Raw genomic sequence first — 14585 nt, forward strand, 5'->3', positions numbered from 1 at the left:
CACTTGATGTCTTTTACTTTTAGCCCCAGTCCTTTTTTTATTTTGAGACAGGACCTCACTAAGTTGCTCAGGGCTTCAGTAAGCTGCTGAGGCTAGACTCAAATTGTGATCCACTTGTAATAACCCTCTGAGACACTGGGATTATAGGTATGAGCCACTACATCCAGCTCAGTGTCTTTTACTTTAACTGTTTATTTACATAAGAATAAGCTAAAGGTACAAACTGCTCTAGAGCCACAGAGGAAAAATATGTACTATGTATTTTAGTATAGGCCACTGTTCTAGGTTATGGCTTTGAAGCATATAAGATACTATAAGTTAACACTTAAGTCTCTACTCATTCAAGGTATAGTTATTTACAATTTTTTTCCTGACTAAACATTTTCAAGATATCAATGGAATATAAGTTGGGAATTTAACAAAACAATTGCATCCATAATAATTATGGTTTTGACAGCTATTAGAAAATAATTCTGACAAAATGTATCAGCAGATAATTAAGAACTAATAATAAAAAAACTAAGCTGATTTTAAAATAAACTCTGATGTGAGAAACTGCTTTCGTATCTCTTATAACTAGTACCTAATTCAGAATAACTGTTTTTCATTCTCCTGCTTCTTCAAATCAGGTACTGTACTTGATCCAGCTTTCTAGTCACTTATAAATTCTTTGGACAAATTAGGAACCACTAAATTTAAAACTCTACATCAACTATCTTCCCCATCAGTCTTTTTATTTATATAAGATATTTATAGTGATAATGACTTAAGTAAACATGGTTCTCTTATTTTGCTGATGACTCAAACTGGTAAACCATAAGACTTTCCAGTGTGTAACTAAGTCTTAAAAAACAACTATACACTCTGACCAAGTCATGATTTATATCTGAGAACCTACTTCAAATATAAGATCATAAGCCCAGAAATGCTTGATGTAGTGTAATAATGGTGATAATCTAAAAATGACATAAAAGTCCAACATATCAAGTCTATCATGCTGTTATCTACTAAAAGGAACATTATGTTCCTATTAAAAACAATTATTAATAAAACTATACAGCAACATGGAGAAATGTCTATGATCAAAGTAAGAGAAAAAGCAGGATACAAAACTGTGTCTGCATTATTATTTTTATAATGTAGCAAATGATAAAATTTTTCAACAAAGCCTGGAAGGGAATAAACAACACAATTTAACTGCGTAGGATGATATGAACAAGGATGTATTTTGTCCTCTGTATTATTCACTGTTTCCATAATCAGTGCAAACTCAGCAACTGTAAGCATTTACTGTCTCACAGTTCTGGAAGGGTAGAAGTCCAACATAGGTTTCACCAGGTTAAAATCAAAGTGCTGGCAGGGCTAAACTACTTACTGGAGGCTCTGTAGGAACAATCTGCCTTCAAGCTCATTCAGGTTGTTAGCAGAAGAAAGTTCCTAGCAGATGTGGAATTAAGGTCTCTGGCTATGGACTAGGGACCGTAGTGCCTAGAGACCCTCTTCCCATTTCTTGCAAATGAATCCTTACCAGAGTCAGCAATAAAACTCAAATCCTTTCCATGGTTAGACTTTCTCTTCTCCCTTTCACTACATTTTCTATGACTGACTCCTCAGGTGCTCATGGGATTATACTGAGCCCATCTGTATATATTCATCATCCATGAATAATCTCCACATTTCAAGGTCAGCTAATTAGTATTACCTTAATTCCCATCTGCGAAGTTCCTTCACAGCAGTTCCTAGATTAGTTTGACTGAATAACCGGGAAAAAGAATCTTGTGGGGTTGGTATCTTTAGAATGTAGTCTAACACAGCTCCCAGGTTGAGTCCCTTTATACTTCTGTTTTAATCACTCTCAAGTTGAATGAGGGGCAGTGTCAAAAAGTGTATTTTCCTATACAAAATAAAGTCAGTCCCCCCTACCTCATGCCACTTAGAATTGCCTTTGTAAAGATTCTCCTTTCAAGCTACCAACCTGTTCAAATTTCTTCATAAAAATCTGATCCCATTTCTACTTTTGATGGAAGAAATCTCTAATTCCATCTTTTGGGTCTGAGTTTATGCTCTCATTAGCAAGCTTATATTGATTTCCCTTCTGATTTTGACAATTCTGCAAGGTGTTTTAGAGGCAGACATACAATAAGAGTTCAATAAAATATTTCTGAGTAAAATATCACTTCTTTAGATGTAAATAAATAGTGGCATTTGCTTGCTCATTTCTGAATTTGAGCTTGCTTACACTAATAACATTTGTGAAAAGCAGAAATGGTAATGTTCACAATGCCATCATAAGGGTAAGAGACTATGGTGTGGACCCTTGGAATCAAACTCATAATCTTGTTTTTCCTAGCACTATGTTCTATGGGCATGTAGAACAACCTCTTTGAGTTAGTTTCTTCCATTTTGAGCTAGGAACATTGCAAATATAACTCTTGCAAGGTTCTTGGAAGGGTTAAAAGAACATGTTTAGATTGTACTTCAGCAGTGACCAAGGATTAATAAACAGCAACCATTTAATATCAATTATATTTTATCAAAACTGAAACAGGAAGAATTAACAGCTTGTGTGTGTGTGTGTGTGCGTGTGCCTGTTTGTGTGCGCGCGCACGTGAGTGCCAGGGATTGAACTCAGGGACACTCAACCACTGAGTCACATCCCCAGCCCTATTTTGTAATTTATTTAGAGACAGGGTCTCACTGAGTTGTTTAGTGCTTCACTTTGCTGAGGCTGGCTTGGAACTCCCAATCCTCCGGTCTCAGCGTTCTGAGCCAATGGGAATTAACATCTTTTATCACAATTTATCAAGGAAAATATCTTGAAAGAAAAAATGCCTTTTCTTTTCAAAAAAGGAGAGTACACACTAACACTATGAAAAAAGCATTTATAATCTTAAGCACCAGTCACGGTACATGGGAAAAATGTATATTTCTTGCCTTCTTCTAAACTGTATTTGGACTACAATGCTAGAAAAATGAAATTGTTTATTTCAGTATAAATAACAGCAACAAAAAGAGATCTTAACACTTAGGGAATTTGACTAAATACCTAAGAACCCAAGAAAAATTATTGATTACTCCTAATTAATTCTAATTAAATATTTTTGTAATGGTGCTCATTAAGAGGTCACATTAATTAATATTATACATATATATATTTTAGTTGTTGACAGACCTTTATTTTATTTATTTATATGTGGTGCTGAGAATTGAACCCAGTGCCTCACACATGCCAGGCAAGTGCACTACCACTGAGCCCCAGTCCCAGCCCAAGAGGTGACATTTTTGCTACTTCAATATCATTAGGCACTCCTGATTCCTGTCAATCTCTGTCGGCTACTGGGCTAGCAATAATTCTAGTAATCTTACCTTTTCATGATATTGAGTAAGGTATAAAAGCAATTCATTCTAATTTTTAAATGAATGCATACTCCAGGTTAAGTTTAAACTTCTTTGGAGGTTATTAATAGCACCATCTAGTGTTCCTACTCAACAGCAGCAAAACAAAGTTCTTTTCTGTTGGATCTGTTTCCCCACCAGAATCAATGATAGATTTAAAAAAAAAAAAAAAAAATAGATTTTTGGGTTCTATTTACAAATGTGGGGCCTGGAGAATCATATTTTAAGAAACAATCAATAACCACTGATTTAATGAATGCATTCTCTACTTTCCAGTCTTTATAAACTAGTTCATGCAACATGGAAGTTGTTCTCGTGGCAATCCATCATTAAGTGACTTGCCAGACACTTGTAATATACAGTGGCATATACCTGTAATCCCAGTGGCTCCAGAAGCTGAGGCAGGAGAGTCATGAATTCAAAGCCAGCCTCAGCAACTTACTGAGGTCCTAAGCAACTTAGGGAGACCTCATCTCAAAAATAAATAAATAAATAAAAAGGGTTGAGGATGTGGCTCGGTGGTTAAGTGTCCCGGGGTTCAATCCCTGGTACAATAAATAAAACAAAATAAAATAATCCAAGTGATTTAAGAAAAGTGAAAGTTGGGTAAATGGAAGAAGCAACAAAATTGAGAATTTATGCATGGATGTAAATGAGTATGTGTACTCCTGTGTAAATAAGTAGAGGGGTATATTATTGAAGAATATGATTTTAGCTATCAAGTCTGCACATGAAGGACAATTATTAAGCCGACTCCTGCCTGATGTCATATCTCACTTTAAAACTTAAGAGTTTTAAATAATAACCTCCACTGTATATCATGCATTATAAGGTAGTACATGTATATATTCTTAAAAAAAAAGAAAATGGTTATACACTTATAGAATAAAAAATTAATGAGAGTTAAACAAGATTTATTTCAATCAAAGGAGTTGCTTTTCTTAAAAAGTAGTGTATTTACCCTCTTACAACTGTTCTATGAAAGATAAAATAAAAACACATTCAAATTATACTTAGGTATTTCAATAAATAAAGGGGAACTCTTGGTCTAAAATATCACCACACGAGGAAGAGCATAAGAAGATAAACATTAAACAGGGACGAGAGGTGGGAGGGAAAGGGAGAGAGAAGGGAAATTGCATGGAAATGGAAGGATACCCTCATGGTTATACAAAATTACATACAAGAGGAAGTGAGGGGAAAGGGGCAAAAAAAAAAAAAACAAGGGGGAGAAATTAATTACAGTAGATGGGGTAGAGAGAGAAGATGGGAGGGGAGGGGAGGGGAGAGGAGGGGAGGGGAGGGGGGGGATAGTAGAAGATAGGAAAGGCAGCAGAATACAACAGACACTAGTATGGCAATATGTAAAACAGTAGATGTGTAATCGATGTGATGCTGCAATCTGTATACAGGGTAAAAATGGGAGTTCATAACCCACTTGAATCAAAGTGTGAAATATGATATGTCAAGAACTATGTAATATTTTGAACAACCAACAATAAAAATTAAAAATAAATAAATAAAGAAAATATCACCACACTATTAAAAATGGTGGTTGTGCTGTTTAAATGTAATTCGAAACCTGATTTGATCATGTCCTTAACTTTCTGATTTCTATTTTAAAAGTTAGCATTAAGCAAAAAGAATTCAAGTGGGGAATGTGGCAATGTAATATAAAAATGGACATTAATGTTTTATGAATATATAAATAATTCTTCACATCCCCAGAAACATAAGATTTCTTTAAAAAAAAATTTTTTTTTAGTTGTAGATGAACACACAGTATCTTTATTTATTTTTATGTGGTGCTGAGGTTTGAACCCAGTGCCTCACATACGTGAGGCAAGTGCTTTACCACTGAGCTACAGCCCCAAGATTTCTTAGTAAGAGGACACATCTTACTCAACTCCTTGTTTAAGAAAGGCAAGACAGACTCAGATAAGGTAATTAATTTTAAAAAATGATATTTTTCCATATCTTATTTTCTAGATATTCAAAGATTAATTTTAGGATCAGATCAATTAAAGAGAAGGTAGGTGACAAAACTTAAAAGTATTTCCTTCAACAAAATAGCACATTGAGAATTTAGAATTGCATGTGGGCTGTGAAGGATCTGTGGGATGTCCCATCAGACATGACTAGAAAAACCGAACATTTACCTTTTAATATTCAACCTTCTTATCTATTATTTCCAATCACTTAATACTAATATATTATGGGATTTCCTAATAAAAGATATCAGATTTATTTTCTTTTAAAGCCGTAAGTCACTGAGTTCTCATGATAAAATCCGCATCTCAGAAAAATAAACAGCATCTACTGCATTTAATAAAAATACCAAAGGACTAGAAAATAGAAATTTCATTCCAGTCTTGCTTCTGACATTAATTAGCTGTGTTACTGTGGATAATATCTTTATTTTCCTCTGTAAAATATTTTTATTTGTGAAGATATACTAATGGGAACACACAATTCCTAGCCTGATCCCTTGTGTTTCCTAAAACTTTCTCCTGAAGTTGATAAGAAGGCCCGATGCTCTAATGGTCTAACCACACACTTATTACCAGGTTGCTAGAAAGATCTTTATAATCCTGGAGTTAAGTGAAAACCGGGGTTCATTTTGATTAAATATTGACAATGTCTGAAGGTGTCATACATAATAGTCTCAACTAAGGCCCTACATGCTTAAATAGTAACTAAAACAGCACTGAGACTTCGAGTCAAGAGTCTGAGATATCAGTTCAAGTCTATCTCAACATTTGTTTAAGAAAGGTCTTAGGCAGTTATCTATCTACTTAGCTTCTTAATTTCCTCTTTTGGGTGAGTGAAAGAACAAATCTATTTCAGCGCTATGAAAATGATAAAATATTTTAAAATGTACATCATTTCTGCCATTAGCAAAATAATCAGAATTTGTCTATAACCACATAATTTTTTAGTTTCTACCTGTTTAATTTTCGTTGTTTTGAAGAGAGGTCAGGCTAAGGCTTTTTCTAACTTAAAATTTTAAATACAAAAAGACACTGTACACAAACAATGCAAATATATAGAAAAAATTAAAGTATCTTCTCTTGCTATATCCTGGCTCTGCGCCCATCTTCCTACCATCCACAAAATTTTTCTACGTATACTTTTTTGTTTTCCTATACATTTATACTCATAGATTATTAAAAAAACACCTTTCTCTCTTTTTTTTTTTTTTTTAAAAAAAAAACAGGGTCTCTATATTGCCCAGGATGACCTTAAACACCTAGGCTCACATGATCCTTCATGTATTGACCACCACCCCCTGCTCTAGTGCATGTTTTAAATTAGGATTTGACTATATATGATGGACAGAATTTTACCAGTACATATACAGATTTATCTCAATTATTTTACTATTATGCAGTATTCTTCACTGAGTTATGGTTTAATGGTTCGCCCCCCCCACCTTTTTTTGTACCAGGGACTGAACCCCAGGGCACTTAATCACTGAGCCACATACCTAGCCCTTGTTATTTTTTGAGATAGGGTCTTGGTCCCCGTAAATTGCTAAGGCTGGCTTTAACTTGCAATCCTCTTTCAGCCTCCTGAGCTGCTGGGATTATAGGAATGCACCTCCATGTCTGGCTAACTGTTCTGCTTTGATGAACATTTATTTTGCTATTTGTTACTGTAACAAAATATCAAATAAACACTCTTCTTAGTTTCCCCAAAGTTAGTAACAAATTCTCACAAATTTGGTGATTTAAGCAACAAAGATTTATTCTCTCATGGATGTGGAGCTCAGAAATCCAAGATCAAGTGTTGCTTCCTTCTGGAGACTTTGAGGGAGAAATCGTTTCATGTTTTCTGACTAGTGGCTGGGGGCATTCCTTAGGCTGTTGATGCATCACTCTAAACCACCTGTCTTAAATAGCCTCCCCCTCTGGTTTCATCTCCCTTTTCTTTCTCTTGTAAAGACACTAGTCTCATTTCCAGATCTTTACCATAATTATGTCTGCAAAGATTTTTATTCCAAATAAGGTTACATTGTGAAGTTCTGGGTGAACAGAACTTATCAGGCCAACGTTCAATCCACTATACATGAGAATATGTCAAATGGGATAAAAAAGAATTAAACTGCTAAATTGCATTTCAAAATTCTGTAATAATTTTTATTTCCACCAACTGAACATTAAAGTGCCTCCGCCCCACATCTTTGACAACTCTTAAAAACTTTTGCTAAACTGATGTAGGTAAAAAAATAATGTAATACCATTATTTCATCTGCATACCCCCAATTTCTAGCAATATTAATCATCTTTTCATGTATTTACTGATTATCTGTACTTCTTCTGTTAACAAGCTGTAAGTTTTGTCATTTTCTAAAGGATGGTGTGCCTTTTTCTCTTTGGTCTTTAAGAATTCCTCCTGGTATGGCTACTAATTTTGTTATAGCCACAATCTCCTCCATGTCTGTCACTTACATAAATTATTAATTTTCACTACAGAAAATTTCTAAATATTTATTTAGTCAAATCGACCAAAATTTCCTTTGGGATTTCCAGGTTTTGTGTAACATTTATGTTTTTAAATTCCCTGATTTTTTTTTTTTTTTTTTTGGTGACATCACAGAGTAGGACAAATAAAGGACTATAAATTGCAGCATTTACTCAGTTTGCAAATGTTTTATGAATGAGAAAATATTTGAGGAGCCAGATAATGCTCTGGGCATTTATAATTCAGATAGAAATAACAAATATTTTAAGTAGCAATGCTTAAAGGAAAAAAATTATCAAAGAGCTTCAAACTGATGGAACAGATGAAAATGACAATACAATAGGAAACAGAATTTCTCTAATAGGTCTTCTAAGTCACAGTAAATTGCAACTCTAACTTCAAAAGATTTTAAGCATTCAAAAGAAAACCATGCACTTTCTCTCAAAACACATTTGTGACACTCATTTCAAGAACTGCTTATAGTTGTTCATTCCCTTACTGCATTATGTGAAGAGGCCAGTTTATCATTACACCAATGATAGTTGTTTATATGGTTCCTAGCTCAGGGATTTTATGAAAAATACTGCTATAAACAATCTAGCACATATCCTTTTGGTAAACACATTTTCATTTCTTTGAGAATATACTAGGAGTGGAATTTTGGGTCACAGGATGTATAATGTTCATAACTACTGCCAAATAGTTTCCTTTCTTTTTTCTTTTTTGATAGTACTAGTGATTGAACCCAAGTCTTTGTACATGGTAGGCAAGAGCTCTACAACTGAGCTACATTCTAGCCCTAGTTTTCCAAAGTAATTATAAAACTCCGACAACAATCTAAGAGTTCCAGTTTGTGGTGTTCTTGTTAACACTTTTCATCTTTCCCTTTTTAAGCTATTCTAATAGAAATGGAACAAACAAAATTACTACAGATGTCAAACCTAAATAATAGTAAATCTCTTAGAACAAAGATTAAATAAATGAAAAAAAATGCAGTCTTTAAAAAATGGGTATTAAAGTGTTATATTAACAACAACAAAAAACATTTCACTAATAAAATGCTAGGGGGAAATAAACACATACTAAATAACAGATCAAAAACCAGGTCAATTTGGAGTCACCAAATAATCTTTAAAATCAGAGGAAAATATAAATTCAGAAGATAGGAAACATGACAAGTAAGTGACTAATTATCTGGAAACTAACGGATGGTATAAATTCTCTCACTAAAATGTTATGATCCATATTATGCTACAGAGACAACTGTCACTTTATTTCAAGAGAATGAATCAGCTGATTTTTAAATAAAAGCAATACTAAAGTATGTTTCAATAAAAAGTCACAGAATAGCTTTTTTATGTGCTACAGTGTAACTACTTATCTTCACTACATAAAATACATTAAAGAAACTGTAGTCTATAATTATGGCATGTAATTTTAGGGGGAAAAAAACCAAGCTGAATTTGTAATATTATCTTACATCTGTGTAACACTGAACTTAAAAAAAAAAAAAAATTCTAGACTTTCACTTAAAACTATGTAGAAAAAAAAAGAATCCTGGCAAAAATGGAAATCCATAAGTTACTTCTTTATGCAAGTTACTAAGACTAAGTATGACCGGTCTCAGCCACAGGTTCCTAGAAACTAAGGACTATATCTTGTAATTTATCACAAAACTCTTCTATAGATTTAGCTGAGTATTCTTAACAAAAAATTCAGTAAATCTAACTAACCAACATGTTGAAATCTATAACTACTGACCAAATTATCATGTATACTTCTTCATGTAGTTGGTGGAAAGTGAAGTATATATTATTCTGAAAGATCTAATTCTAAATGCTTAATTTTTTAACAAGAACTGGTAAATATGTATTAATTTTTTTAAATTATGTAAAAACAAAAGCCATGAACTTCTAGAACAGAGTAGAAAGCCACAAGCTACGTTCAAGGTCATCTCTCTCTCTCTCTCTCTCTCTCTTTTTTGGTCAGTATTGTGATCAAACTCAGGGCCTCACAAATGCTAGGCAAGCAATCTATTACTGAATCACATTTCCACTCCGAACCTCTTTCTAAATAAAATTTTAGCTTACTTCTCCAAAGATCATTGGATGAGATTTATACAAGTACTTCAATCAATGAATCATATTTTGAATTGATAAATGCTGACTTTCACAAGTAAAGTGGTGACCACTGACAAACTGCATGATTTCCTGAAAGTTTATTTGCTTAATCTTTTTTGGTACACATATGGTGCTGGAGATCACAAAAGCTAAGCATGCATTCTGCCACTGAGTTACATTACCAACCCTGTTGGATCATTTTAAGGTTACATTTTCTAAAATGTATAAGTTACATCTGTTAGGGTTTTTCTTTTATACTTAAGAGAGTATCTAATAGAGTTTATAAAATGGGTATATTTAGTTGATCATGTAATTTAGGAATTTTGAAAAGATAATCAATTTTTTTTTGTTTTAAGAAGTATAAAAATGAATGACATATAAGTAAGAACTCTAAGAAACCATTTAAAAATGCTAGTTAAACATGACCAGAGACTGAAATAAAACTTTTTGCTTGCAGAGTTTTTCACTGAAGAGACAAAACGAATGGTTAGGAATGAAGACAGTAAATGAAGACAGTAAATGCTACAGAATTAATCATACATAAACACTGAATACAAATAATCGGCAAGCAGTCATCAGTATGGAAGTGTACAAAATAATGCAGAGCTACAACTATGACTCTCTAATCTCTGACGACTCTAAATTGTTCTCTCTAGAGATTACTGATTAGACTTGTTAGGTGTTGTATCTCAACAGAATGGGAATGCCACATTACAAGGGAAACAGGTTTATAAAATATGTTAATATTATATGAGTGAATATAAAATTTACTAGTTCAACACGTGTTATGTCAGGTACAACTAGTCACACTAAAAATAAAATGCTAAAAACTCACTCACTGTCTTCTGTGGGAAGGACCTGAAGGGAGTAAATCCACTCTATTATATCATCTTTGTTCACCACATCTAAGGAGTCCAACATATCCAGCCCGGAGAGTGCAAAAAATGCAATTGTCAACCTAAAAGAAAAAAATGTAAGATTCCACCTTAACTATCAAACAACTGAACTCTTTATGGCTTAAAAAAAAAAAAAAAAAAAAGAACTCATTTAACATTTAAACAATTTAAGCAGTACTCTCACTTTGTTAAAGTAAAATAATAAGATAAATTCCCCTCCACATAGTTTACCTTTAATAATTAAATAGTATCAGTCAAATCTTTAGTTTTTTTAAAAAAGGGACCATTTATGGGCTAAAGAAACCAATCCTCAATTGAAGCACAAGTGAATCTAGTATATAAACAGGACAAAGACTAAGCAGATTTAGTATGAATAAGCCAAAAACGTTAGGAAAGTGTATAAAAAGGTCAATTTCTACTAATTTGCCAAGCGGAAATGTGCTTTATAACTTAGGCTTACTTCTTAAGGAATATATCAATTATACATGTGATTCCTTGTGAAAAAATATGAATTTTGGAAAAGAAGAAATACTTTAAATACAAATGCATTTCAACTCCATTTTTCCAGCAAGGAACATTATTTGATAGAATAAAAAAACTATATGGCAACGCCATTCTCCTCCAAGATTGTACACTAAATCAGAACTCTAAAACTTGTGCTTTTGTATAAAAGTCAGCATATTAGTGTTTACTTTTAACATAATCCCTTTGAAGTTGAGAAAGTCTATAATGTTGCTTGATTGAGCACCATTAACTCATTTCCACAGTTTAATATCTCTATAAAAGTTTATTTCAAATTATCTGGTATAATATTGTATACCAAAGCCATCTGATGCATGCTGTAACATTTGGGAAGGTCCCAAGAGAAAATTAAGCCTTCATGCCATAGCCATCTGTATGTAATACATTAACTATGCATCTAGGATAGAATTATCTAGAATGGTATTACCAACTTTAAGAGAAATGAGAAAACATTCATCTTTTTTTAGAGCGTAATTCTCTCTCTGATCCCTGGTTTAAAAAAAAAAAAAAAAAGGCTGGCATCTACTAGGTAAGAGAAGAAATCACAATAATTTAATTCCAACTAAACCTAACAGGCAAAAACTAAAACCAAGGATACTGACATACTCAAGAAAAATACACATTTGGGAAAACTAATATTATTTAGAAACTATTAGCATATATTGGATACCGAACTAGAAAATTGTTAATGTATCAATTTGAATCTAACAACCCATTGAGATCCATCTAATTAAGGTTATTTACCTGCATAAGATCAGGATTAAATTAAGGGAAGTGGATCCCTTTTGTGTAGGAAACAGTGCTATGCTATAATTCAGAGATCAAACTCTGGTGTCAAATGAGATACATTCAAATTCTAACTTGGCCAATAGCTAGTCACATGACTCTCGGCAGGATACTTTACCTTTCCTAAGTTTTAGCTTCCAGTAATGATATAAATCATCATTAAACATCACAGAGTTATTGGGCTTACCTGTCTACAACAAGCACTCAATAAATAGAAACCATCATTATTGATATCTATCCTAACATGGAGGGAAAGAAATAATAATGACCTTAAGATTTAATCACACTGTGTTACAAGCCTTTTCTCCAGGTCCTTGATTGGCAACCTTTTCCCCTAAAGGCAGGCTCTTTTCCAAAACAAAATGATTCTTTAGACACTGGGGAAACCTCTAACATAACAGCAACTGAGTTTGAAAATCACGTAAGTGTTTTATGTGAAAAGGTCTACTTTTCTGGTGATATTTCTTAAAATATTTATTGTTAACAAATAAAAGACCTGAAATATTATTAATGTTCTCTGACAGTTTTAACAGGGTTTTCAGATTTGGTATAACCCATAAAGTAAATAATCATGATTAGATAAAATTGATATTGAATAATATAGTTTATTAAAGCATTATTATAGAGAAAAGCAAAAGGAGAAGAGACATAAAAGTTGAAAAACCATGAAGGACTTGAGGTTGGAAATGAATAAAACAAAGATCTTTTAGTCAGTAAAAGCTATATAGTAAGAAAACATCCAAAAGGCTAGGGTAAGGGGGTATAGTTAAATGGTTAGTGTTTGCTCTGCATGCTGCAGACCCTGGGTTCCAACCATAGCATCTTGAAAAAAAAACAAAAGGCTATAAAAACAACTTGGTATTCTTTTCTAAGTTAAAAACTTCAGAAATTATCAAGACCATTTCTTTATTTTTATACTGAAGACAACAAAATCCAAAGGATTAAATTAGATTTCTATGCTTTGGTTAATCAATTAAAAGGAAATCTGAGTCTCAGTGCAGTATTCTTCCCCAAAGAGGTGCTTCTCAAACCTTTTGAACATTAGAATCAGCTTAAACAAACAAAAAAGGCTGAAACACCACAACATAACCTAAAAGTCCAGGCCTCACTTCACAACTAAATCAGAATCTCAGGGTAGAAGTTAAGGTTTGGGCACATTTTTGTTTTCAAACTTCCCAGATGATTTGAATGTGCTAACAGGTTTCACAGTGGTTCTTTATTAGAGCAAGACTGCTAATCAAGCAACTACAGGGGGATGCTACTGTCATCTTTTGGGTAAAGGCCATGGATGCTGCTGAAGACCTCCAACACCCAGGACAGGCCCAAAGAATTCTCTGACCCCTAAATGTGAACAATGCTGAGGATGAGAAATTCTATTCACACTGTTATCTGAAGGGTTAAATGATCTTTTGTTTTACTTGTTTCTGGATGCATTTCATTGATATTCAAGTATCAAATATAATAAATCAGTCATATGGTAGTAAGGAATCTTAAAATCTTGCATACTTAATTATTAAAGGCTCCTAAAAATCCAGTATTTTTAACTCAAGGTTGAAGGTTTAAGTAGAAACTCTAAAGTTTTTGGGATTAACATAACTACAGTGAATTGCTTATGTTTATAAATTAAGTCCCCATCACCAGGTGGAAGGAGGAGGAGAGAAAGGGGAGTAGCAAGATATGAAATTTATAATTATGTTATATGCATGTACCAGTATTTAGCAATGAATTCCACTATTAGGTATAGCTATAATGTACCATTAAAATAAATAAATGAATAAATAAATGAAGTAAGGCCCCATCAGAAATGTTCAGTTAATGACTGGTACACAGAACCAAGAAGGTGCTTTGGAGCAAACGCCCAGCCTCCCTCTGAGACAAGCTGGTAAAACATTCCTTTTCTGATAATCTCAGAATTCTCAAGTAGCCCTAAGTCTTTGTGAGAGAAAAAATTAAACAAGTTGTAAGAAATACAAATTAATTTTTGACTGTAGGCCTCTGAGAGAAATAACATAGGGTTAATGGTACCCAAATGAGTGCTACTTGGCATAAAATCTGCTGGTTAACCTAATTCTGTCCGGATGTATAGAGGAGTAATACTTGCCAATACATGCACCCCAAATCAGGTCAACTACATTATTTTTACTTTATTACTTTTTCTGGAGAACATTTGTTTCCTTCCTTTCTTTTCCTATAATTGAATCTCTGAGTTTGTAGCTTCAAAAGCTGAAGCAAGTAAGCCACATTTCATCTATCCCCTACTCCTACTGGGAAATTTTTACGCGCACACACACACACACACACACACACACACACAGTTTATCTTACCTGGGCAGCAAAGTAGTATTTCCCACCCTAAATAAAATCTGCTTCACCACTGAATCAATTCAAAGATGGGATAGAT

The 14585-nt window shown here is 33.4% G+C and overlaps 1 protein-coding gene across 2 annotated transcripts in view; it reads right to left on the bottom strand.

Moving 5' to 3' along the window:
- The window catches only part of Pggt1b (protein geranylgeranyltransferase type I subunit beta), a 58687-nt gene that overhangs the window by 39498 nt on the left and 4604 nt on the right, over positions 1-14585 (bottom strand). Inside the window, exon 2 of one of the 2 annotated variants that reach the window (XM_076856654.1) lies at positions 10820-10938. In XM_076856654.1, the coding sequence (XP_076712769.1) occupies positions 10820-10938 (119 nt within the window). Of the gene's footprint in view, positions 1-10815; positions 10939-14585 lie in introns of those variants that run through there. The other variant, XM_076856655.1, reaches the window with a different exon arrangement.

Source organism: Callospermophilus lateralis, chromosome 5 (assembly GCF_048772815.1).
Source record: "Callospermophilus lateralis isolate mCalLat2 chromosome 5, mCalLat2.hap1, whole genome shotgun sequence".
NCBI lineage: Eukaryota > Metazoa > Chordata > Mammalia > Rodentia > Sciuridae > Callospermophilus > Callospermophilus lateralis.